The sequence below is a fragment of the Pezoporus flaviventris genome, unplaced genomic scaffold (genome assembly GCF_033815535.1).
Source record: "Pezoporus flaviventris isolate CSIRO_AGI_PZ_B2104156 unplaced genomic scaffold, CSIRO_AGI_Pfla_v1 ptg000002l, whole genome shotgun sequence".
NCBI lineage: Eukaryota > Metazoa > Chordata > Aves > Psittaciformes > Psittacidae > Pezoporus > Pezoporus flaviventris.
In genome coordinates, this window is record NW_026892550.1 from 87,950,302 (window position 1) to 87,977,877 (window position 27,576).

The 27,576-nt window shown below is 44.9% G+C and overlaps 1 protein-coding gene across 4 annotated transcripts in view; it reads right to left on the bottom strand.

The window, feature by feature from the left end:
• Positions 1 to 1,587: 1,587 nt before the first annotated feature.
• HIPK2 (homeodomain interacting protein kinase 2) overlaps positions 1,588 to 27,576 on the bottom strand; it is a 137,323-nt gene continuing 111,334 nt past the window's right edge. For all 4 annotated transcript variants that reach the window (XM_061444957.1, XM_061444958.1, XM_061444959.1 and 1 more), the window contains exons 11-15: positions 27,080 to 27,259; positions 24,216 to 24,497; positions 14,207 to 14,454; positions 13,049 to 13,209; positions 1,588 to 11,343 (exon numbers count right to left, since the gene is read on the bottom strand). In XM_061444957.1, coding sequence (XP_061300941.1) covers positions 10,876 to 11,343; positions 13,049 to 13,209; positions 14,207 to 14,454; positions 24,216 to 24,497; positions 27,080 to 27,259 — 1,339 coding nt within the window. In that variant the 3' untranslated portion in view covers positions 1,588 to 10,875. The remainder of the gene's footprint in view (positions 11,344 to 13,048; positions 13,210 to 14,206; positions 14,455 to 24,215; positions 24,498 to 27,079; positions 27,260 to 27,576) is intronic.

The following is a 27,576-nucleotide window of genomic DNA, read 5'->3' on the forward strand; positions in this document are numbered from 1 at the left end:
ACATCTGAACACAGATGGTTTTCTTCCCTGGGAAAGAAATACATCTCACAAACCTAAACAACTAAAGGGAAACCATCTATTATTAATGATAGTGTTACTGCTGCTTTCCAATAGACTGAGGAGATTAAATAAGACAAACTGAAAACTAACCAGATGCTCAGACCAAACTTGAGCTAGCGAGAAGACACACAGGCACACAAACTTTGCAGTGACTTAAAACAGTTTAATGTAATTCCAAGACAAAGTGTGATTACATTTCTACACATATACAATATGCATATGTGAGTTGACAAATTCTGATTAATAACTCGTTTCACCTCAGAGACCGAAAAAATGATCAAAAAGAAACCGTGAATAACAAGCTATAACATAGTTCACCACAACGGGACCTCCTTTCTCACCCTACAGTTAGTAATATTACAATTAAAATAACTATATTCTTCTATAATGTATTTTCTGTTAAAATCATCTCATAAATTTACAATGCTATTATTAGTTTCCAAGACTAATATAAATTCACTCCATTTTTCTACAACGAAAATGATTATTAATTAGAAGCACACAACGTCATGATGAAAAACACAAGCATTTCTTTTTTTTTTTAGTAGCAAGAACTTGATTGGTTAAGAATTAGTTTTCTTGTAAAACATTCTAAAGCCAAGTAAAATATCCATTCTTATAACATACCTATAATATGAGACTAAGGAATAGGTTACATATAGGTCTACAACACATCAGTTTGTTTTTGTTTTTTTCTTTTAAAAGAAGAAAGACATATTACCGAAAGAAAAAGAAAAATAAAGGAAAAAAAGGAAGGAAAAAAAACTCCAAAACAAACCCAAAAGGAAAAGAGAAAGGGACAATTCACGTAGGAAAGAAGCTGTACACAAGAAAATACTGTTGCACACAATAATTTCCACAAAGATTAACATGGATTAACACTCTTATTACAGAAACCGTACAGTGAAGGAACACAACGGCTCAGGGCTTTCGTGGGGTTACTGGGCTGAGATGATGCTGTAGAGAAAGAACCGCTTGAGGTCTGGAGCTGGGGCAGGGGCATCTTCTCCCTTGTGATTGTGGCAGCTTTTCACAGCCCTCCCCCAACTTCCCCTTAGTAGTTTTGGTGCAGTGTAGATTAACTTCCACTTTCCATCCAGAGTACGCTGGGCTCGTGGGCAGTCGAAAGGCATCAATCATTCCCTCCGTTTCCCCCCTCCTGGCTTTACATGGGGTTTACAGCTCACAACTGTTTCACCCATTGGTTCGTTTGATCTGCCCAAAGTCTAGACTCTCCACCTTCCGAGATGCCCCTCTTTCTTCTCTCTTTCTTGCTCCCTCTCTTACTCCCTCTCTCTCTCACACACACTCCTTTAATAAAGCTATTAACGACACTTCCTCTCCTTTCAGAAATTTGATTTGGTATGAAAGATACAGGCTACATTCTGGTTCTGCCCAAGTAGAATCTGGTACCCAAAATGCCTCGATTGCTCTGTTGGTGAAACATGGGATGAGGAGATCCTTTTTTATACCTGAAATGGTTGTGCCCTGGAAAATCCGTGGAAGTTTTGTTTTGAGAAGAATACAGAGCAAAAAAAAAACAAAAACCAACAAATAAAAGAAAATAAAGAATCAAACACGTAAGGGTCGTGGGGGAGAAAAGCCAGAAGAGTTGTACGTAACCGCGTGAGGTGGAAGCATTGCAGAAGCGCTTTATTTCCTTGCTGAGGGCAGAGGTGCTGTATGTAACCTTTCAGACCCTGCAGGATGTGTGTTGCCAGTGCCAGAAACCCCTTCTTGCCTAACTAACTAACTGCAAGCCAAGGTATTCAACAAGGCTCTATGGCTCCTTCATGTGAGTGTGCTAGTATCTGTGGGCCTGACTCCCCCCATGAGAACAGAAGGCCAGGCAGGTGCTGGTGGCAGTGAAGCCTGTGGGTTGGGTGGCAGTGCATGGTGAGGAAGAGTGGATGTTTTCCATCTAGCCCGAGCCCTGCTGACAGTCCTGGCTTGCCATGTGATACGTTATCGCTTTGGTAATGGGGGTGATGGGATGGGCATGGCAGCCCCAGAATGGTGCTGAGAGGAGGAGGAGGCAGGATGCACTCCCCCAGCCCCACCGCTGCTGATTGTACTGGGAGCAGCACAAGCGCCCAACTGCAAAGCATCGCCCATCGCCCCTTTTCACCACCTCTGCTCTAGGCTGGCTGATACAGCCTCATCGGGCATGATGGAAACACGAAAGGAGCCCTCCCAGGAGTACGTGAGCTCCACAACTGAAGCTTGGTTCTTCAGAGGTATTCAGATACGTATTTTAAATGCCAATTCCTGTACTTCCATGACCTCAGAGTACCATTTTGGATAGCAGACATTTATACCACGTTCACTGGTTACCCAAGTGAAAGAACACAACAGACAAAACTAGACAGCTAAGTGAGACTGGGGAGGAGGGAATGTGATATATCAAAATGCAAAGTACAGGGTAACAGCACTGACGGGAACTGGCATGGGCTGAGAAAACAGAGTTGACAAGGAGATGGTCAGTGAACTTTGTGTTTCATTTACTGGTTCAAAACATGTCTGTGGTGGTAAGCATTGCTTGTAAGAAAGGGGTGAACACATGAAAGCCAAATTACAGCATTATTGCCTCCGAGTGGCTGTCACACACATGCACACAGACACTCACACACAACACCCTGACCCCCCCCCAAATAAAAACAGGCATTCACTAACTCAGGAATTAATAGTTTGGCTAATGATTTATCAACAGTACAACGTAATCCTTCCTTTGAATATCCTTCATTCTCCTGATGCGGGTATCTTCATCCAGATGAGGATCCTACATAGAACAATGACTTTAGCATCGTGCTCCCTGCTTCAACCCAAGGAGCCTGATAAACCACGTTATTAAAACAAGCAAACAAACAAGTAGCTTATCTGTTGGACTAAATCTTCAGAGTGGTGGAGTGTTTTTTTGACCAGACTTTGGAAATACAGTGGACTATACTTGATCTCTGGACTGACTTTCCAACACTATGTTATATCTCGAAACAGAATATACATATTAAAGACACACTTGGACTGTTCCATTTTTAACGGGCAAAATTAAAAAGAGGCAGCTGTATTGAGTTTTTGAAGGTGTCACTTATAAACACAAGATTTCCCTTAAAAAGTACCAGTTTAAATGTAAACTATAAAACACTGTAATAACTATAAAATGTAGCCAGAAAACTGTTTAAGTAGCCACAGTCTATTATTCAGTTCATATTGATTTAAAATGTGACTCATTAAATATCGTCTAGAAGGCCAAAGCATTTTACAGTAGCTATAAACATATGTACTTACATGTGCATTTTAACATCACGATTAAAATACATAAAAGAGTAATCTATTCCTTGGTTTAATTTCTTTTTTTTTCTTTTCTTTTCTTTTTAAAGATTCACTGTCTTCAGAATTCACTCAAGCAACAATGACCAGGGTGGGCATTTATCGCTATTCCGCCCCTACGGAGTTCAGAGTCTTTGAATCAAAGTTCAAGCTGGCTACATGTTTTCAAAAAGGCTAAAACCAGGATGAATGCCCACATTTGAGGTAATTATTGCCATTAGGTCACAGTTTGCGTAATATAAGTGTATTTAAATCCTTCTCTTTAAAAAAACAAAGGTATCCCGCAGTGCTGGGGGGTACCTTTTGAAGCAATCAGAATCCAGAATCCTGATCAGTGGGTTTGCTTCCAAAGGAGTTGGCGGTCCCGGAGCACCAGGCTACCCTGGGACAGCCGCCGACCAGCCTAGAGCTCAGGCCAGCAAGCCTGCAACAAGCCAGTTTTAATTTCTTTTTAAAGGAAAAGGAAACAAAAGGAAAACCAGAGATGTCATAAAATAGATGGGTATCGTTTCTGATCAGAATCCCATACTGAAGCTTTCCTATCTGTCTTATTCCTTTCCAACCAGTTTGCTGGAAAAAACAGTAATAAAATCAAAACGCATCGGCATTAAATATTAACTCTATGCCATCACTGCAAAAACTCCTTGGTTATGTTCTGGAAGTGGGATAAGGTTTGCTTTTGCTCTGAGCATTGTTGCCCCATTGCTTTCTGTTTTAAAGAGGAAACCTTGTTTAAAAAAAAGAGAAAGAAGAAGAAGAAGAAGAGGAAGAAGAGGAAGAAGAGAAAGAAAGTTAAGAAAGGAAAGAAAAGAAAAAAGGAAAGAAAGGAAAGAAAGGAAAAGAGGGAAAGGAAAGAAAGGGGAAAAAAGTAATCCCTGGCTGTCAGAAGTACACGCAAGTATTTACAAGGTTTGTGTGAATCTGCACACAGTTCCCCTCACAGCGAAAGAGTTAAGAACAGAGATGTCACAATATTTATCAGTGCAGTAAAAAATATCATTTTTGGAAAAAAATATACCTTTAGTATTGCCTTTCTTAGCTTAACTATGATAAGCAAAAGATTAAAAACAAAAACTTTATCTTCAAACACACATGAATAGTCTGTTATAGCAGCACTGCTAAAACTGGAAGGACAAAGCTAACCCGTACATGAGAAACAGGAGCTCCAAACCATAAATGCTGAACACAAATCCTCCTAGTACTCTTCCTAAGACTTCTGATGAACCAAGCCAATCTGCCATTCAAATTTCACTCTTGACACACACAAATGCTCTAAACCATGTCCTCCAACTGAAAACATTTGACACACACAGAGCACAGCACGGGTCACCTCCAGTCCACTTCTCACACCTGCACCAGCAGCTTCTCACAGGTAACCACTACTTCTGGGTCACTCCCAGCAATGCCATTTGTCACAGGGGGAAAAAGACACCTTCAGCACTGAGTCCTGGATTAGCAGAGCTCTTCTGCACGCTGCCAGCGCTTCCTTCGAGGGGCTGCCCCTGTGGTGGGTCTCACTGCGTGCCTGCGGTGGGTGGTGAGCGCAGTGGCATCACGGTGTCTCTTGCAGGTAGTGTTCCTGGGTGGAGGGAAGGAGGGACTATGGGGATGGGGACCAGCCTGGATTGGCCAGTGCCTTCTGTCCAATGCATTACTCCAGCAAGGAGCCTGCACACAGCCATCTACTGCCATCATGGCTTCAAGCACCGCTGTACAACAGTGTAGCTTGCTCAACATCAGCAGCCCAGGGTGAAACTGTCACTGTTGTGAGAGGCAGCTTTGTTGGAGCACAGCAGTGGGGAAACCCCAGCAGTGCAGATCCATCTTTTCCTCCCCACGTACGGAGGGAGCAGAGTGATTTGTAGGCATAGAAACGGGCCACAAGAAGTAAGCTGTGGGACTCCTCCTCACAGGAGCACTGGCAAGACATAGGGATGGGGGGTGACATGGATGAGGGCCCTGGACCACAGATCAACTGCTTCGAAGCTCCCACAGCAAATTAGACCACAGCAGGGACAACTGTCATCAGGAAGGGGGAAGTCACTTCCTTTCCACATATTTCCTTTCTGCGTTGCCTACCCTCAACAAAGACTATTCCTGCAGACTTTGTGTACAGGTATCAAGGACTTGGTCCACAAGTAGCACTGCAGATCTCTGATAGGCTGATTGCCAAGCCATGGAAGAACGCACACCCAAGTCCAACATCCTTGCTCAGCTGTGCCTGGCCCAACCACGGCAACTCTGTTTGGGTCCAACCCACGGAACAAAACCAGCATCTTAAATTCAGGAAAGGAAACACTACAGAAGCATGCAGAGCATCCATAAGCTTATCCCCACTACGCAGCTCACCATTTCCACACCTCATTGTCGCCACTGAAACACTTTAATCAATGTGAACAATAATGAGAGAAGAATAAAGTTTTCGACATCCCCCTAACATTTAGGATAGCAGCAATATTTAGTGTGAATTTCTCTGCTTGTCAAGCTAGCTACTCAAAATGATAAGAAAAAGAAGAGAAAGGAAAGATGGAGTTCCACAGTGTATCCCCATTGCCTGGTGGTCATGATTTTCATTTCATTTCTGAAGTGTTTGTGGGTCTCTTTTTCTCTCTCTCTCTCAGTATCTTTGGTTAAAGAAAAAAACAGGTTTATTGCCCGTTAAGTTTGCTAATGGAATTGCCTTCAACCCAAATTACAAGACATCATCCCTTCAGAGTATAAGCACAGAAAAATGTCACAAACAGAAGTGTCCCTTTCTTGGAATGTTTTGCGTATTACGACAAAACTACTAGAGAAAGTGAGTGAGAGACAGAGAGAGAAAGAGATCTGCCAAGGCCCAATTTGCTGGGTGCAAGCAGGTACAGCTCTCCTGAGGAAGATGCAATTGCATTTGCTCTCTCAAACGACTGGATTTGGCCCAGTCTGCAGTGAGAAAGTGCTCCCCTTCAGGTTTTCCATTCTGCTCATGTTAGTGGCTCTCTCCCCTCCCTCCTCCAATCTGCTTTCACAGCAGGACTTTGAACATACACCTCCGAAGAGAGGCAACGTCCGTGCTTCATTCTGCTTCCAGCACAAGAACGCAAGATGAGATAATGAGGAAAGGGATCGCCTTTTCACTGTGCCAACCCTAAGCTGCCCATAGAACTTCCAGTATCTAAACATTTACCTCCCCTCTCAAGTTCCCATGCTGTTTACCCCACGCACACAAAGAACACCAACCCAACCACGCCAATCTCATTTTGAGCACAAGCCGGTTGTTATTACGTAGGTGGCACCAGCAGCAAGCAAAGCTTTTGATTCCTCTGCTGACCTCACTATGTTTCCCCTGTGACTAATCATACCACCTTTTCCATACTATGCCTTCAGGCAGGTGTGAGGGAGGAGGTGTTGCTCAGCTCCCCATACCCACCAGAAAACACAGCTCTCACGTGGCGTCACACCATCAAAGCGATTCAATGGCTGTGTTGTTCATCCCCTGCAATCGCTGTGGCCCATCATCATCATCTGACCACCTACAGCTGAAAGATCAGCAGCTCCAGGATGAAAAATTGAGCTCCTCCCAATGGGAAAGAGGGCTCCTCCAATACACACCATGACCCTTCTCACTGCTAGCCTGCACTGTTGTAACAGCTTCACTGCCAAATGCACCCCAAAAATCAAATCTGAGCACTCGTGGGACAGCAAGTCAGATGGGTATGCAGGGAAAAGGCAATTAATACAAGTAAAACATTACTGTGATTGAGATTGCAACCTTCCATGCTTCACTGGTCCTAGGCCAGAGGAGCGCATAAACAAGTAATTAACTTGAAGGGTTTAAGTCTGTTCTTTCGCAAAGCACTCAAGTGCATGATTAACTTTAAGTCTCTGCTGAAGTCCTACCCTATTTTTTAATGGAATTTAAATTGAGTCACTGCTTCCCCCCATTCTAACAGAGCAGGCGATGCAAATGAAAGCATGAACATTTAAACTCTAGAAACCAGAATAGCTTAACAAATTCCACTACAAATAATTATAAAAGAAAGGAAAATCTACATCAAAAAAGACCTCAACAACCCCCTAAAAGCAAATTAAGCATCCTGGCCCTGTGAACAGCTGCACTGAGAGTGGAAGAGCAGGTGAGGAACCCTGCCTTGTCTGCAGCCATGCTTGACCCAGGTTAATGCCATTCCATGAGCACCAGTGTCCTTTATCCAGTGATGGGACTGAGAGCCACACTCAGGCGCTTCTGCCATGGCTCCTCCGATAGCCCTGTTTCTGGAGAGCCATCTATCTGCTTTCTCCTTTGGGAAAACCAAATCCTTATGCATGTAGCATGGCTTTGGATTCATTGAAAAGGCCCAGTGATCATGGCCTAGAGCACAAATAGGTCTTGATCTCATACAAATATCCCATCGACGAAGTGATAGTGAGCTGGATCCTAGGGCACTAAGGTTGTTACGTGCCTTTGATCCAGCCCTCCTGACAGATCATTACATTAGCTGCTGTTTGGTTTTGGCCTAATGAATGAATGTTTCTGGACTTCTTCTCAAAATACAGATGTGACCTGAAGGATAACTCCTGTCCCTCAAGGCTGTAACCACCCTACTTCCCCTAAGTTAGTGGCAGAGTTCTCATCCTCAAGACAGTGTTGTTTCCCCTTCCTCCTGCAGTTTTCACAAACAAAGAAACCCTTCCAATGCACTGATGAAGAGAAATAAAATTAATGACAATAACAACAAAACTAAGAGAAAAAACCTAAACCACAAAGACTAAGGAATGCGTGTGCAATTAAAAACCAGAGCAAAATACAATAATATAAAATAATAATCATAATAACCATACAATAAAATCACATCTTTCCTTTTCATGACACAAGCAGCATGACGCTCTCGTTCCTGAACTGGTGGAAGAGGAGAGGAATGCAACAGAGAGAGCAGGGCTTTATTGTCCTGCCTCAGATGAAAGGGGATGTGTTGTCTTTCCGTAGGAAGAGGGGGTTAAGGTGCAAAGGCTGCTGAGAGATCGCATCCTCATCTACACTATACTGAACTAGAAAGAAGGTCAGGCAGGAGGGGAAAACCGTGCAAGGGTAGCCCAGGAACCAGAGCTGGCAACCAGGGAGGGTATTTGGTGGTTTGCCAGAAGACAACAGCCTTGTTGAACAGCCTGTATATAGCAGGATCCCTTCTTCTTCCAGACCAGCCAAGCACTTACCACAAGACAATACACTTGCCTTTCTGCCAGCTTTTCCCACCTGAGAAAGCCTCCTTCCCTGCTGCCACCCAGGGAACCCAGCCCTCGCCCCTGGGCTGAGGAACTTGCTGGTTTCCGGCATCTTCTGAAACACCCGAATACTCCATGCTCTGGTTAAAGGGAAATGTAGAGTGGAATCGAGCAGCCACACAGACTTCAGCCTTCACGGAAACCTTCTATCAAACTCTCTTCTCTCCTTCCTCCCCAGGCCATCTGCAGGCGTGGGTACTCCAGAGACACTTCCAAGTACTGATGCACCAACGAAACTACCCTCTGCACCGAACCCAACTGTGGGAAAGGCTCTCTTTAGACATGGTTAGAAAACAAGATGACCATAGAGCGTTCTAGGCATGGAGGACCCATAGAACTACTGTGGTCTCTGGTTCCAGGGTCACTCTGCTGCCACAGACAATGCGTTGGGCCATATGCGACAAGGCAGGAGGGGAAGTGTGCAATGCCACAGCTACGTTAGGGTGGGTAAGGCCCAATGTATTACAATATTCTTTTTACTTAAGAAACCTGAGTTTGACGCTCTCAGCTGGATTTTCTCATGTTTGTTTTGGGGCTCCAGTCCTTTCCTGACCCCCTCTCATCGACAGATGTAGTGAGAGATGCTGGCAATAACTTGTGTTTCCCCCTTTCACGGGCTAAAGTTTTGTTCCCATTTCAGACACACCACTGGGACAACCCAACAACTCCACTGAGAATGTTGGCAAACAGCAGAAGGTGAATTCAATTTCTGGGGAGAAAACCTGCTATTTCCACAGGACAAAACCAGACCTGTCCACAGATGAATCCCCAGACCCTCTGGGAGTCACCCTGGGTCTCACAACCAACCCAGTCACTTCCAGCCCATCCAGTGCTCAACAGAACACCCAGCTGTATGCACTTCTGACCCCGATGAGCCTCCCCAACACCTCAGCAAATGAGCTAAGATTGATGACGTGGGAGAAAAAAACCCACCACCACCACTACCAGAAGAAGAAAATCGGCGATAACAACCCAAAATAAAAAAAGCAAAGAAGAGCTGAGAGTAAATTCCGACTAGCCTCAGTCAGTTCCTAGGAGTACCAGTGGAAGTAAACCCTTAAACCGCATCTGTAGTTTGGTAAGGCACTACGAGGGAATGATGTAAAACTAAGACTGTGACAGTTGTAATGGCTGTGCCGAGGAACACACCACAGAGAGAAGGCAGCATCTGCACACACACGCACACACGCACGCACACACGTACATACCTGGACAATCACATTTGTTACATGCCTATGTTATATCACTTTTCTTTGTGCAATCACATTGAGGAATAGTCTATTGGTATCGTTGAAGTTCAACACAAAAAGAGTAAAAAGGGCTTATGACCTGTATAGTGCTACATTCTACCGGGGCAGGGGGGTAGCTAAAATGTCTCCTCCTATACTAAAACGGCTAGGGACTGAAAAGGAAGAATTCCAAATAAAACAAAATGAAACACAACTGAAATCCAACATACATTATTAGAGATCTCGTTTAAGAACAGCATTTGTCAGGGATTTATCCAGTGTGTTCAAGGAAAGGGAGAAATATCCCCATTGCTTCTGCTCTCAACCAGTGCTGCACGGCCTCTTTTGCCTAGGTCTGTTTAAACGTTGCAGCGCTAGATCCAAATTTACAGCACTGGGACAACACTTCCTTCTCCTCCCTCAGCCTCCCTAACCCACTTTCTGTTTCCAGGAAAAAAAACCACCAAATTTATGTATGCTTTGAGATACAAAGAGCACTGCAAAGATGGGGTATAAACTCTTTGAAATGCTGGATAAATCCCCAATCCATATACCTACTGGATTAGAAACCTAATGGATTTCATTGTAGGTGTTCTGGACAACAAATTTCTAAATGTAGCTCACTATTGGATGAAAATAACCTTTAAAAGTCTGTTGGTGAAGTTCTTCAAAAGACAGGACCTGCGGAAGGGTCCTTCTGTTTCTCTCTTTCTCTCTCTAGTTTGGTGCAGAATGGTTGGGTTTTTTTGTGGTTTGTTTTATATTTTTTTTCTGTTCTTTTTTTTTTCCATTTTCTTTTTTTTTTTTTTTTAAATAAAAAGTGTAGAATTGGTTCTCCCCTTTCTTTCCTCTTTTTCGTTTCTTCCTTAAAGTCTCCTTCGTTCAAGTTTCACGCGAGCCTCCCATTGCATTATTAAGTTTGTCCTGTTCTTCAGTACAAAAGCAGCCGCCTCACTTCCCCGGGGATGGGTGCGTCTCTCACTCCTTATTCCAGTGTTTAGATGTAAGGGTACTGGTTGACCTTGGTGGGGCTCAGTGGGTATCCAGTGTAGACTGTGGAGGCTGGAGAAGCACTGATATAGGTCTGATGGGCAAACTGAGCCTGGTACTGGCTCGGGTGGATGGTGGGTGAGGGCAGCACCCGCGGGCCCATGCTGACGGGGACCTGGTGGACGATGCTGGCGGGGTAGGTGGTGTGCTGCACGGCATGCCGTGCAGACCCTTGCGAGGCCACCAAGTGCGCGACGGTGCCCGTGGAGCCCAGGGCGGCGGGGGCCGTGTATGTGTAGAGGTGGGGCTGGGTGGGCAGGTGAGCAGCGGCAGCCGCGGCCAGGTGAGGATGAACTGTACCGTGGCTGGGACTGTTGTGCGGGAAAGAGTACGGGGCCTGAGCTATTGTTGGAGTGATGTAGGCTTGCTGTCTCCGGTGACTCCCTGTGCGATCGGTCGTGATGTGCTGCTGGGCCTGGATAAAGACAGCAACAGTGATAAGTGGTTACAACACAGGAGAAGGCTCTTTACCACCTCAGTGGTGCCTGGGAGCCTCCCTGTGACACCAGGGAAGTCCCCTTTGCTCCTCCTGACACCCTCAGCATCACCACAGTCTACCCTTGGAAATGGGTGACAGCAAAGGGTCCCTCCCAAGCCTAGAAAGTCCTTGTGGTTTTGTACATTCACCTGAATGGCCCCCAAAAGGATAACGGAGTCCCCCAGTTTGAGCCACAGCTACCACAAAGACCCAACCTTGGACGCCCAGCTCCTAAGAACATCTTCCACAAGTCCAGTCACACGCACACGGCTTTTGTTAGTGAACTCTCTGCTGAAGAAACACGGTGTGCTGATAGCTCAGGGGGATGAAGCTGCCTAGCCATGCCTGGAAGTGGCAATTTGGTTTTGCCCTTTTTAGGTCTTTGCAATTACCATTTCCTCAGTTAGTAAAAATAACTACTTTAAAGACAAAACCCTCAGCTCGATCAGATCCTGCAGCCTTCATGTAATCAGCCATAATGACTTGAGCACAGGCAACTTCTAGCAGTAGGACAGAAGCAATGTACTTTTTCAGGGATTTCCTAAATTGTTTTTTTTTTATTTTTTGCATTGCACAATAATGTCAAAGAGTTTTCTCAGTCATTTGTAGTCAGAGTATTAAATAACCCATCAAGTAGGAATTAGAAGGCCAGAAGGGCAATGCTCCCTGTTATTTAATTCTATTCTTCCAAGCCCTCTCATCCTCTTTGTAAGCAAACCCTGCACTGTCATTGTGGTCTGAAATGCGGCAGCCACACTCTTCCTCCACTCTTGGAAACTGCATCTTGCCCACTTCCTCCATTTCCACTCACTTTTATTTCAAGTTTGTTTAAATTTTAACATTTCAACTATATCGGGGGGGGGGGGGGGAGGGGGAAGGAGCATTCTTCTCCCCCCAGTTATTATTCAAAAAACCCAACCCAGTTCTGCTTATACCCAGCTCTGGATACAAGCCAGCACTGTCCCCTGACTCTCCAGACTCTCTCCTCTTCAAACACTCGTAACTGTGCTGAAAATTCCCAACTCCCATTACCTCACCTCAGGGAAGAGAGATGCCCCAGGTGCAGTACCTGGATAGAGCATTATTTACTGAAGCTCCCTGGGTGTTTTGATCACAGTCTCTGAAACACCTTGAGAACAGCACGCTGCCAACTAACGGGACCTACCCCGCGTCCAGCTCAGGTTTACCATGGGATAGGTGAAACTCATGAGATCACATATGTGCTCAGGGGCTCTGCTTTGCCTTGTCCCACCTGATGGGACAAGCTGGGCTGATGCACTCCTTTCTCTTGGAAGATACTGCCCCCTCAGTTACCTATAGCTAAGGAGAATTCAGTCCTTCCTACACAGTCCTGCTTCATCCTTTGTGTCTGAGCTACTGCACCTTCTCTCTTACAGTATTACACTTCACTCTGTTAGATCATCTGACTTCAAAACACACGGTAGGAGTACTCAGGGGTGGGATGTGCACTACCTCTGGTGCCTGAGCTGGAAGATCAAGGCCTGCAGTGAAGCTGAAACAAGTCAATCAAACTCGAGATGAGGCCCAACTACCATGAGACTGGAATGGGACAGCCCATGCTGGAGGAGCAGTAGGTAATGGCTGGATGATGCACCACCAAAATCAGTCTCGGCTGACTTACCTGACTTAGATTAAGAGGCTGCTGCTGCTGGAAATGTGCTCCTGGTCGCTGCTGCCTATAGGCAACGGCTCCAGACGAGCTCCCTGAAGAGTGACCGCTGGTGGAGGTCACGGTGCTGGAGGACTTGGACTTGTAGGAGGATGAGTGGTGACTGGTGGTGACTGTGCCAGGAAAGGAAACACATTTGTAGCTTACATCACATTCTTTAATTGCTCACCCTACCTTTTTCCTCACTGAATCTCTCCTCCAGAGTGGCTTTTGGGAGGAGACATACAACAGGAGCTGGGTAAGAAAACGGTTTCTCTTAATTAACAGAATACCTCAGCAGCGGTTCATATACATGGCCAGCCTGCTATCCTAGAGGCAGACAAGCAGACCCGGTATTTGGACCCAAACCGGGCCTGGAGAAGGCTTTACAGATCCTTCAGAAGTGTGAGAAACTTTTCTGCCAGCAGAAATGTACAATGGAGGTACAAATTCCAAGGAAAGGACGGAAAGTACAGTGTGCACAGCACAAAAAAGCCCTGGCTTGGCTGACTTCATGGTGGGTAGAAAGGGAGGGAGAAGGAGCTAGTGGGGAGCTCACCCTCTGAGCCTTTGTGTACACCAGCAGTGCGTCAAAAGAAAGGACTGCCAAGTAGCTCAAAGCCAATTGCTTCAGGCCAGACTTCCACCATAAGCCCCTTTTCAACACTTTGTACTATCTAGCATTGCAGAGGCTCAGGAGGAGCAAACCTCATTGGTCCATAATGAAGATCCTGAGAAATGTTCTTCCCAGAAACGTCAACAAATCTGGATGAAAATGAACATGTGTTTTCAATCTCTTACCCATTTTAAAGTAAACCTATGGAAAGGCAAGGCAGCAAAGGTTCACACTTGTATTTGGGAGCCTTTCACATCAAATGTTGAGCTAAAGGCTGCATTCTGTTCTTGCACTGGGGCTGACACTTGCCCCTGTGACTCCTGAGTGTACCAGGGCATCTAAGTAATGCTATATGGCTCCCAAGAACAGATGTGTCACTTGAGAGAAGGGCAGGAGCACGGTTTCTTTGGAAAACAAAACAAACAAACAAACAAAATGAAACCGAACAATGAGATTCTTCCAAGATAAATCATTTATTTCTTACTAATTGTCTTGATGGAAGAGGTGCAATTTACCTGGTGCCAGGCTATCGCACTCTACCAACACCTCACTGGCCTGGGTTTTCAGTGGTGGCACGATGATGGTTCGGGGGTTCCCACTGCAGTGAGTCTCTGGAACCCCTTTGGTGTCATAGGTGTTCCCGTTATTCTGCCCTGTGCGATGCTGCACGGCGTAAGGGCTGTTGTTGCTGGAGGAATCGGAGTAGGGGGAGTCATGCACGGTGACACAGCTGATGACATTCTTCCTCTGCTTGGACAAGGTGCTGGAACACAAGCACACAAGTGGGAAGAGTGAATGGGCAACCATTGACTTGGAAGCCACTGTAAGACTCTGCTCATGGCTGCTTAAGCCAAATCCCAGTCTTCAGAACTCACTCGTTGCTATTCCAGGAAAGCCTTTGTGGAGGTCAAGGAGTGAGTAAGACATTGTGCATAGATCTTGTATTCACGCTGCTTAGAATAGCACTGAACCAGACTGCCAGATATATTTTCAGACTGCTTTTTATATACGTGTGCAGTAGCAGCCCAGCAGTTATACTATGCTTTGTTGCAAGTCTCACCACCCACACAAAAACGTGGTGGTTACTCCCAGACTCCCAGCAATGGTTTAATAATAGACGCTATGACTTTTCATGCTTAAATCCCGTGAATCTACAAAATGCACTCCGTTCTATTTACCTATATGGTACAATGGGCAAATACTCGCAATAAGCATATGAAGCTGAGGAACGAATGATGAAAAAATGAGTAAAGTATGTAATGCTTTTTCTTTTCTTTTCTCTGAATACACACTGGGTCTCCTGCCTCTGGTGTGGATTATCAAGGTCCTGCTGCAGCTATTCTATCTATGACATCGAAAAAGTGATTAACGAGGAACATCAACACTTCTAAGATTAGAATTAGAAGTTCATTAGACTAGACTGCATGAGTACGATTGGGATTTGCTCTGCTATTGTGTCTAATTATTCCTGATGGTTTCTCCTTCCTGTTATGAGCTTGTTTAGGGAGAAAAAGAGAGAGCAAGAAAGAGGAGAGAGGAAGGGGGATGGTGAAGATTTGCTTAAATGGCTCACATCCTTGACAGTGCACAGACCTTGACTACAGAAAATAGCTGCTATGTTTCACTGATTGCATTATGTTGTTATGGCAACTGAAGTTTTTAAAATGATGAAAAGAAATGGATGGCACATAAAAAGCTAAGTAATTAGGCTTAATGGTAGAAACAGCCCCAACAGGAATGCTATGAAGAAAACGGAATCCATCTCTTAACTTCTTGAGTGTGCACCTTAAAAAGAGTGAGATCCCTTTCCCATGGAAGGTCCTCTCCATTCTCTCACTCTGGCCAGTCCAGTCAAGGGAACAGCTGATTAATTAAGTCTTACTCTGTGATGGAGCCGTTCATTTCCTATCTCAGCATCACTTCTTTGCCAGGGAAAGGCAGAGCAGATACTGAGAATCGTTTTCCTTCCAAGGACATTGTTTGCCTTATTTAGGTCTCACAGCTTTAAAGGAGCACTGGTGGGTTCCCTGCAATTTGTCCATCCCAAAGTTTCTCCATCAACATTCACAAACTGCAACTCACCACCTCACTCCGAAGACTTGTAATTGAAAAGCTATCATCTCCTCCATTAAAGAACACCTTGGGGTGCTGCATTCACAAACAAGTTACCATCACACAGGCTTTACCTGGGCTATTATCACAGAATCCTGGTGTGCCCCAAAGATGACACAAGAACATGTTCAACGCACAGTGAAAAATATGTCTTGAGAGGCCCCTGCAACCCTAAAGCATTGACACTTGAAAAAGGACAGATGATAGACAAGGAGGGGAAGTTGCTGCACAGCAGTCTGGAAAGTGGAAGCAACCCTTGCTGGGGCAGGGATCTTTTCTATGGAGAAGGTGTATGACAGCAAACCCTCATATTCTGGCTGTCCACAAGGAGCTGGAGAGCACTGGATTAAAAAAGGAAAGATGGACAACTACTGTATGTGAAGAAAGATACAGCAGTTTGGATACAGTGCTACAAAAGAAGAATATTAAGCCAATAAAAATGACAAATGTTGCATCAATATTCCTCTCTCCTTCAGTAGAAATGCCTGTAATCACACATTTATGAGTATCCATTCTGCTTGCCCTTTGCAGCTACCCTTGGCTGCCAGTTGGGAAGAGAGATATATTCTCTACCTCTGACAGTTATTACACTTTATGAAGAAAAATCAAGTCACTAAAGAGTTTTCTGACAACTGATAAGGTCTAGCTATTCTTTTACAGTCCCTTCCTAACATAAGTGGCTGAGCTGCTGAACTGGAAACACTTCTTCTTGGCTGACACTTGACATGGGAAGGCTGAGCTGTAGAACTGGAAGGGTATTTTTTGGTGTAACCTGTGCTTTTTGTTGTTTTAAAATGGGCATATTTTTCACCGATTTGACTGAGGGCTTGTCAAAGCAGGGGCCATCAGGAGCCTTCTCCTTCAAAGTGTTATAGCTGGTTACAACAAGAAAACCAAGTAGATCTGTTTGGCTAAACAACCAAAAAGTGATTCCAAACCCAAACCGTTCTAGAGAAAGAGAGTGTAGCAGGATACTGAACTCATTTCATGGATGGGAAATTGAAAAGGACCAGAGCTGTGGTCTTGCCAGGCCTTACGCAAGTGCTCAGCACTACTGCTGTATGTCATCCACCAAAGTCAGCTGGACTAATCCAGTAACAGTGCTAAAGCACACAGTTAAATGTTTGCAGGATTAGGGACCAAGTGATCAGCCTCTCGATTCAGCATGCTGCCTCAAGCATTTCAAGCGCATGAGGAACCCCATTGAAAGCAGCTGCATTCTTGTCTTTAGGAAAGGTAGCAACTGCGGTTGATGCTAGAGCAGGCAGAGAAATCAGCTGGGACTATTCACACACACCTGGAGCTTGGCACCTGCTGTACCACAGCCTGCCCTGGAGATTAAGGGTGGGAATTTCAAAAGCATCAAAGGTCCAAGTCATGCTGAAAATCAGCTGATTCACTGGCTTAAAGGTACATGTTAAGCTGAAATGGGGGCTTTTGAAAATACAACCCAGAAGAGCCAGCACTCCCCCTTCTTAAAGCCTTCTTGCTAGCCAGCGACTGTCCTCCTTCCATCTCCCTCTGAGGACTCAGCTACTCTCTCCACCTCGCAGTAATGCAGGAGTTACCTGTGTAAGGTCCAGGCTGACCTACCGCCTTCCCTGCTCACAAACTATCACGACTGAGAGCTTTTTACCTGTTGACACAGCACTTACCTACTCAGCAAACTTACTGTATTCCTATAACTCAGCTGCAGCTTTTGGGGTTGTTTGTGCTGACATGGAAAAATACTATTAAAGTGTTGCCCCCTTCCTATTAAGCTCGCTCCAAGCCTGGTAATTGCTTTCCCTCCTGCAAGCACAGAAGCAGCAGCATACATGATTTAGCAGTGTTGAGAGTTGCCATGTGATCCTGGTCAGCTTGTGTGCTTGCCTGCATTATGTGGGTACATGTATTTTAATTCTCTAGAGGAGGAAGGGGGCAAGATTACTGAAGTGGCATCAAATCCCTGTACACAGACGGAAAAGCCAGAAGCCAGGAAGGCTTTTTAACCCTTACTGCATCCTCCCTGTCAGAACAGCAGCTGGAAAAATATGCATTGCTTTGTAAGTTTATTATTAGTTTATGAGTGGTAGCCCACTGCCACCTGGTCCTGAAGAGCTTGTTCTCAAACTTGGACACAAAACAATTCACGTCTGTTAGTTGTGCAGACACGGAGAATGACCGTGCCTTTGAACATGCAGAAGCAAGTCTTGGAGACAGCTCTCTAACATACACCACCCTCGTGAAGGCACAGCAGAGTTGGATGTGGGTCCCTATTCCCTACGGCAAGAAAAGACCTCAAGGAAAAGTCTGATAGAGGAAGGAGAAGTTGTTTCTGCACAGGCAATGGGCAAGAAACCAAGGTGGGCACCTGAGAGAGTGTTAATGGAATGCTGAGAATGAAAACTGAGAGGAAATTAAGGAAAAAAGATGCTCCATTTGGTGTTAAAACAATGCTGAAGCCACTTAAACAGCCAAGGACAAGGGCAGGAACAACAGGGGTTGTTAACAATACAACCTGAGATTATTTCTACTTGCTGAAGGCCCAGCCCAAAAGCTTGGTATGTGATAGCATTGTGTGGAAAGCATCTTTTTTTCCCCTGAGTATCCTGAGTTACACTCAGAATCCCAGAAAAGTCAAATGGTGTCTAGTGGGGCAGTTCTTCAGCATGTGGTTCACCCAAAGTAATATAAACCTTTCAGTGTGGCTGACACTACAGCAACAAAGGCTCTCAGCTCTCAAGGTCTGGGCCTTCTAGCCTAAGAGAAGAAAGCAGCCATTGCACAACTGCCTTTGAACTGGTGCACATATACACCATGGCATGTCAGCTTTACATCACATCACAAAAATTCTGTTCCAGGCATCTGAAAACTCAAGAACATGCAACCTTTTCAGTTTGCTGCTTCAGAATAATCCACCTATTCTAGGAAAGTATAGAGCCAGCCAACAAAAACTCAAACTACAACTGCAATCCCTCTCTTCATGTTGAAATCTTATGCCATGCATAGCTCAGCGTTGAGAACATGCCCCTCTCTCTTCAGCTCAGCCTCCATCCCGACCTGTTAATCTGCTCTCACCTTCTTTGTGAATTTGTGATGGCAAGAAATAATTATCAAGTACTACACTGAGGCCATTTTATTAGGCCACACAGCACATGCTGTAGCTATTTAAGTCATATATACTGAATTGCTTAGCAGGTTGTAAAGGTCCTGCTGCTGAAGGTTTGCTGAGAGGGCTACTGCCTATCTCTGTTATTTTAAGTATTAGCTGCATGTCGGTGTGCCTTCTGGAGATGGAAGGCAGCAATCTTTTTACCAAATGACTGTGGTTAGTCAACATATTGCTATGCAGAGTCAGTGCATTACTATGCACAGCGTAACATAGCCACAATAGGCTAGATGTCAAAAGAGAATTACAAACAGTATTTTGACCCTCACACTTGCACACCAGCAGCTTGGCAAAAACACCTGGTTTGCGCTTGTCAGCAATTTCTGTGCATAAGGGGAATTAAAGTCCTCTGAAGTAGGCTCCACCACCATTGCACTATGATGTGAACAAGGTGAATAAAACTTGCACCAGCTTAAGCACCTTTTAAGCTAAAGGTGACACTCACACAGAGACCCATATGCTGTACAGTTTAATATACAATATACACTGTATCGTTTAATTGTAAGAGAAAGGGGAAAAACCCCAAACTCTGCAAGAATTTTGTGCCAGTTAAGATGGCCAGTGATGCAGTTACTCTGTACGTTGGCACAAGAGCTGTGGTCAGTCTTTCTTGCCCAGGAAGACAGTGATTGCTGTAAGGATCCCATAGAAAATAAAGCTGGAAAGGTGTTATTTAAGATACCAGAGCAGTCAGTGGGGAAGTGAGGATCCCTCCTGCCTCTTTGGGGTGGAAGCATCCACAAACCCACCCACCTGAAGGCCATCACTGTATTGCTTCAAGAAAGGAAGTAACGTTTTCCTTTGCTGCTGCACTCATTGCTTGGATAGGAAGTCATCTAGGGATGTCACAATAGCCACCTCCACTGCCTTTCCTTCCACCCCTTCCTCCTGGATGCTCTGTGATGTGCCCCTTGGCAGGTCATGGAAATATCCCTCACTGCACCATCCTTCTGCATTCCTCCTGCAGGACCACATGTGCTCTCCTCCCTAGCTCCAAGCCTCAATTCCAGGGTGCACTTGTGCCTCTCTGCTTTGTGTTCAAGTTGCTGCTTTATTTTTCTCCACTTCTAAGCTTCAGAAATATTTAAGGGAGGATTTACATTTAAACCACTTGCTGAATATGTGGTCCAATTACTGTGGCTGCAGTTGCGCTGTCAGTCTGTCTGCTCGACTTTCTTGCAAGAGCAAGTAAAGAAACTTAAAAGGAATAGATTTATATGAAAAGTATCAAGTCTACTCTCTGTTGTTACTCTTCAGTGCTTTACTGGTAATGGTTAGACCTAAATTCTCCTTTCCAGAATAAATAACAGTCAGGGTATTATCTTACAGCACTGCAGTAAATGTCTCTTTGGCCTATAAAGTTTCTTTGTAAAGACTGCTGAACTGAGAGTCTAGAAATTCAAAGGTGATAAATAAACAGGGTGAAAAAAATTGTTTCCTGTTCATATAATGCTTTTTACATACATTTTTTTTTTCTAGTGTTCTATAGGACAAAATATCTCATGAAAACTTTGTGGGCATCAAAACCCAGGCAAAACCAGTTTCATTCCATAAAAATGTTCCTTTCTTATTTTGAGCATTTTTTTTTCCTAGTACTTGCTTACATTTTGACAGAAAAAAGCAAATCTCTTCATTAAATCAGAAAAGAGCAGTCTTCCCCTTAATTATTTAATCTCCTAACACTTTCTCCCCGTTATATAGAAGTCAAAACTTTTGCAGCTTTGAAGCCTCCCCACATTTCACTGTCTTTGGGATATTGCCAGAAAAATCTCAGTGTAGCCTGCAAAGTATACCCTTGGGTTCTGACAAACTGACTTTTTCAATCAGGAATCTGCCTCCTGAAAATCTCTGACCGTTTCTCTGAGGACAGTCCCTGCCAAGCTGTACCTGAGGTCCCTCCTCGGTGATTTTGCCCCAGGCTGGAGCTGGGGCCCAGTAGATGGCCCCCTTTGACAAGGCTGTACCGAGTGAGTCCTTCAGAGCCCACCTTGTGCCACCTCCCCAGCACCTTTACCAACAGGAGCCTGACATTTTCAGATGGTTTCAAGAAGAAAGAACGAGCAATGTGCTGGCCTGCCTGCTTGCTCAGCTGGTATTTCATTAAGCATCCCACTTGAACAACTGAGCTCTTCAACAGCAAGAGGAAAATTCTGCCCATATCACACCAAATTATTCAGATTTTTCTTTTGCCAATAAAAAATTTGCATCCCCTGTACAACAAAAGCTCTCTCTGCTGCTCTGGTATTACAGAGAAGCTTTTCTGTTGTAGTAAATCCAAGCTGTAGGTCTCCTTTACTGCATTAGCAGTATCATATTTTATCAGCATTACCAGTCCTTCTTAAACTGAGACTTATGAAATCTTACATCGTTGAAGGATCTGCTACTTCTCACAACCACAGGTAACTCTAATCTCTCTGTGCTGAGCAATCAATAAAATAAACACTTTTAGTCTCATGGGTCAAAGAGAAATTTCTAACGCCACATGAAATAAAAGAGGGAAATGCTGTAGCAAATTCAGGAGCTGATCGAATGCCAATGAAACTAATGCAAAGATACCACTGCTATCAATAGGATGGGATCAGTCAATTAACTTTGATCTAATCAAGTGCTGTATGATTTTGTAGTCTAATCTAGAAAAAACTAATATGGTTAGAATGTGACTAATAGCACATTTCAAGCTGTTCCTTATTTTTCACCCCCCACCACAGCTATTGCCCAATAGAGCAGTATTTGCATAAACATGGGCAAGACAATGAATTCTTTGCACAGTTTTGTTTTTGACTCAGATCCTGAACCTCTGGGCACTGGTTACACTAAAGCACATACTTCACTGTCACTCCCATTTTTCTGGGAGCAAAAAAAATAGGTGAGTAAGAAAACTTGGAGGTGATTTCCTAAATGTAACACACTTTCAATAAGAACGACCTTGACTTTGGCCAGGCAAAGTTCATTGGCATTAAATGCTGAGACAGCTTCCTTGACTGGAAGCTGCACTCTTGGTCCAGCTGAGAATCCGGTCTTCTATCTGCCCAGGTCAAAAGGCATTGAACAAGTTGATTTCATTCTTCCGGAGACTTTAACCAAAAATTCTCATTCTGGACATGCCATTTTCTATCTGTGTCTCTGCCTCCAATTCTCTGCCTGGTTACATCTGCACAGGCAATTTAACTCACTCTGGAATTCCAAAAGGTGCCCAACAACAGCCTGTGTCCATGCAAAATGTCTCTACATGGCTCAGAAATTAAATCTAGCTCTTAAGCTTTGGCCTTCAAGGAATGCTGGCACCCTGGCACTCCGTATAGATTTGCCATATGGATACAAAAAGTAGCCAGGGATCTGATCCCAGGCAGGAACATGTCCTGTATATGCTTTAGTCATATCAAAGCCAGTTCATTTATGTAAGTCTGGCTCCTGGGACTACTTTCCTAACCCCTTGGCAGACCTTGCCTGAGTATTTAAATACCCCAAACTCCCAACTTGATTTCCAGACGCTTTCCAGAACTTTGTTCTGTCTGACTCCTTGGAGAGGTGCCGAGTGAAGAAACTGGTCAGATGGTAGCAAAGCAGAGGAGACAAACATTAGCTGAAGTGACGGCAGGATCCCAGCTCTTCCCTCCACCCTGCTCTGAACCCAAGATGGTATCCAGACAGTAAGCATAAGTATTTGCACATGATTTCCCAAAGCCTGGGATCAACACCATAGGTAAACGTGCCTGCAAATAGCAACTGTGACCCTTGAGACACCTGCCCTCTTCATGCTGCCCCACCTCACCTTAATTTTCAGCATCTCTTTCATCTTGCCCTTCCTTTAAGAGCCCTGGAAGTGGGGGCTCCTCATTTATAGTCCACCTGACTTCCACACTGACCTTCATTCAACTCTTTCTGTAAACATGCTTTTTTTCTCACTACAAAACTTAAGGACTATGGTATGGTTTGGGGGGGTTTAAAACTGAAATATGTTACTCCATACTGTGATCAATTCTCCACAACAAACACTGGATTCATGGCAAGCCTGAACTTGAGAGGCACTGAGCTCTTGCTGCCCAGTGGAGTTCTCTGGTAGGAAAAAGGGGACTGGGAACCAGTGGTGGCTGTCAGGAGGCAGGTCAAAACTGCAGCCCTGGATGCCTGAATTATGTCTCTTCTTTACAGATTTTTAGCTTTTTGAGGCCAAATGAATCTCATTTGTTCTGTGCACATTTGCAGTGCTCCATTTATCACCACAGTGCAGAGATGCAGAGATACAGATGGATATTTGCAGTGATTAAAGGAAAATCTGCCATGGAGCACATTTTAAATAAATAAACACATTTCTCTCTCAACAGTACTGGAGGGATAAGGTTAAAAAAAGTCCTAGCTCAGATACCAACATAAAGATAGTCTAATTATTCAGCTGTTTGCAAGGCTACTTCTCCACAAGTTATGAAGCAGAGTGATGTCTTGTGACTGGCATCAGATGGGAAACCAAGAGTGCTCGCATGTGATGAAAGGTGCTGAAAAAACAGTCCTGGAAAATTAGGTCCTCTCTCATCCACAGCAGATGATCAGCAGTGGCAGCGGTTCTGGGCTGCTCTGTTCACTTGGGTGAGTTAATTCTCTGAGGAGAAAACTCAGCCACCATGGTCTTTATAGCCTCATCTACACCTCTCTGCAGAGTCAGTCAAAACACAACCAGTTTCTGCCACTTTTTACAATAGCTGAAGGATGTTTTGGCAGCACAATCATACCTGAGCAGCCTTCTGACACAGCCACTAATTATTTCTCAGGACCTTTTTAGGGTAAAGAGCACACATAGAAGGTGTCATTTAATAGCATTTATAGATGCCTGGATCACTCAAAAAGAGAAAAGGTAATTTTAAGCTACCTTCCTTCCAAGCCCTTCTTTTTGTCTTTGTTTTAAACAGCTTTCTGACTTAAAGATGCTAATCACCATAGGATCTTTAAAGTCTCCTTTCAACAGTCCTGTGAGACAAGGAGAACTATTATTTCCTCTTAGAGAGGAGAAGTTATGGCACAGAGAAATTACTACACTTCCCAAGGTCACACAGCAAATATACAGCATGGTAGAGAACATCACCTAAGTCTGCGGAGTCCTCAGCTAGTATTTTAGCCCCTCCAACACACCTCCTCTTAAATGAAAGATGACCTAGGTGCCGAGACCCTACTGTAGCTCCAGGGACACTCTCCTGGGATGCTCCAGGACATCATTGCTTCTGCCTCTCTCTCCTGCACACAGAGAAGAGCAGAGATCTGCTGCTCACCTGGTAGGTGCATGCTTCTGCTCCTCCTCTTCATCTGTGTCGCTGCTGATAGTGATGACACTCACGGCAGGGCTAGGGGTGTCAGGAATGATTATCGTCTGTCGCTGCCGCTCCCGCGTGGTGCTGCTGGCCACATCGCTCCAGCCACACGTGACAGAGGTGCTGCAGGCAGGGCTGTTGTGCACCATGGCACAGCGGGGAGGTGTGTTCTCCTTCACTCGTTTTGAACGCTGAGGTGAGCTGATGGACTGAGAGGATGAAACTTCATAGGTGGATGCATTTCTGGAAATGGGAAAGGTTGTTAGTTAAAACTCAGTTTGCCAAAGTTGCTCGTTGCCATGGCTTTTGATTCGTGGGGTCTGATTCAGTGGCACCAATGTATGGAATCTAGGAAAACTGCAGAACTAACATAGTCCTCTTTAAAGGACAGACTTTTGCATATAATTGCATATGCATGACTTATTCATATAATTGGCTGAAAAGTAGTTCGTTTTAGTAAAAAATTCTATTTTGTTTTCCCTGGAAATTTCCAAATGAGAAACACTGCCTCCCAGGAGTCTGCACTGCAAGGTAGAGGTCAGTCACACAGCACAGACATACAAAACACGGGCAGGCTCAGTATGCCTTTCCCTTTCTAATAATCCCTTTCTCCTGTATCCTGCATGGATGCATCATGATCAGATACTTTTCAGCCAGAAAAAAACTAAAGGTAAAATTAGAATTTGTTGTGGAAAACATCAGCCATTTATAAGGAAAACTGCTTTTCTCAGTTGAAAATTTAATTTTCTGTTTAAGAATCTTTTCAATAAAGATTTCCTGCTCAATGCTTCATCCTCTCGGGTAGAGGAGTCCCACGGATGGGTACATGTAGATGGGAGGACATATACTCAGTTTCATTTCATTCCCACCTGAGGCAGCAGATACAGCATATATAAATCAGCAAGAAAAGAACAATCTTTTTATTATGCAAGAGAAAAACATTCTCAAGCCCTGTTTTATTTCCCAGCCTTCCTACTTCTGCTTCCCTGCGTTATAGCTGGAAAGGGCCCATTAGATCAGGGATCTGAACACAGAACCTGTCCACCAAACAGTGCAGCACAGGTCTGCAGATGGGATATTTACCAAAGCACACTTACTAAAGCCCTTTTCACTAATTTCCCACATTTTCTTTCTTCCTTATATTTCTTTTTTCTGCTTATTACAGAATATTCGCAGACTCAAAAATGCAAAAAGCCCCTAAGTTCTGGTTTTGTTCTACAGCGGGGCTGAAGCCTGGGCTGCACGTTCAGCTCGGCCTGAAAGCTAACAAAAGGAATAGGTGACATCCATCAAAAGGAAGTCACTCTGGTCCTATCACACTATACCAACTTACACAGGCTCTTTTGCATAACAAATAGCTGCACGGTAGCATTTGCAGTGTTTTTTGAATACCAATGAGCAGCATGGAGTACCCTACTCTCCAAAGGAGCATGCTCCTCATTTGGCTGCAAAAGCATCACTATTAATGAAGGTGTAGAAACCCTTTGCTCTGAAAGTGTCCAATTCCTCCTGGATGCTGCTGCCCTCCCCCTGAAGAGGGAAGGGAGAGGGGAAGCCCTGCGCAGGCACACTGGTTGCAACAGGCACTCTCTTTTGCTGCCTTGCTGTGGATGTAGCTGCCTCTCTACACCAGGAATGGACTAAAACAGCTGGAGCCCACCCAAAGTAAATGCAACATTTGGGAGCAGATAAATGGGAAGGATTTAAATAGTGGCCTCTTAACTAGAGTCAAATTGGTTGTGAACTCAGACCTCCTCTGGCTCCACTCCAGTCCTCCAGTAAAATCACAAGGTCCTCTGTTTCTGCCAGTGCACAAGGGGTGACCCATTTTGGTTCCTCCTTTGCACTGTTTTGAACTTTTTAAAGAAATGTGACAATTTCAGAGCCCAGAGGACTTTCCCCAGAACAACTACACATACATCTTAAACAGCCTTGTCCTCTGGCCGAGATTACAGTGCTGTGGTGGGCACTGCAATCATCCTACCATTTGTGAGCTGTGCCACATAATACAGTATTAACCAAAAACCCAGTCTCCTATGAGAGTTGGTAGATTTAGGTGTCTAAAGACTGTCCCTGTATGAGATATGCTTAAAAAATGCTCCCTGATTTATGCTGCCGTGATTCTAAAAAGGCCAGTGCCGGTATTTGTTGCTGAAGAGCACTGCTGAACATAGGTGCCAACCATCTATGTTAGGAGCTAGAGCTCTGGAAGGTGGCCTAGAGCCACCCCAGTCCACCACACTGCATGGCATCAAGCTCAAAAGATAGGTCATCATCCCATTGTTTTTGAAAGGGCAGATCTCACATGCACACGTGAGCGCATGTTCCTGAAGATGCACCACCCTGTGGAAATGGAGACACTGCACCCCAGGAAGTGCTTCTTCAAGATGATGTGGGAAGAAAACATGTGGTGACTAGGCATTGAGCCATGCTGACCTGAGAATGTAATTACTTCTTTAATTATGGTGACTGCAAGGCCTTGAGTAATCTCAGCTGCATAATGAGACATATGAACAAGTCCTCGGTGTCCCATCTTGCATCCCCTTCCAGCCACTAACTCCTCCACAAAATGATGCTCACTGGGTATTGAATGTGCCTGACTGCCTCTTACCCCCTCCTCTCTCCTGACCTGGGTATATATGGAAGTGAAGCAGCAAAGAGCCCAAAGTCACAAAGTGCTGTCTAATCATTTGTGGGCCATGGAACACACTATTTTGCCTCACAGATGTCAGCAAACATCCCCCTCATCAGCACTGCTTCATTGCAGGGCTGCATTCAGAACCACCCAGGTACACCAGGTGGTGACTGGGAGCCACGGCACTCACCGGGGTGCCGACTGGTGCTGCTTGCTCTTCCTGGCAGAGGTGGTGGCAGTGGGCGGCTGGCGCATGACATGTGCAACACCCACGTTGACGGGCTGTGCTGCAGGGAGGGTGACGTGGCTGGCTAACAGCGCGGGCTGCTGCATGATGGGGTTGTAGTGGCTGCCATGAGTGTGGCTGTTCCTGCAAAGTGGGGACACACGCACACATTTGACATGCCTCTTTCACAGGCTCCCATTGCCTTCACCAAGGCTCCCTTCTCCAGGGGACTCCTTGGCTCCCAGCCCCCCCCTGGATGGAGCGTTTCCCCCATGGAAGTGGCTGAATGGAGTGGCATGGACACAGCACTCCAAGAATGGGGAATGAGGAAGCTGCTCATAGCTCTTAAGACAGGTGGGCTGCCCTTCTCCCCCTGGTTCTGCAGCCTCCCAAGACCCCATCCCTCCCACCTCCTCCAGCACTGCTGGGTACTTCAGGGAGACTCCACGCGCCTCCAGTTT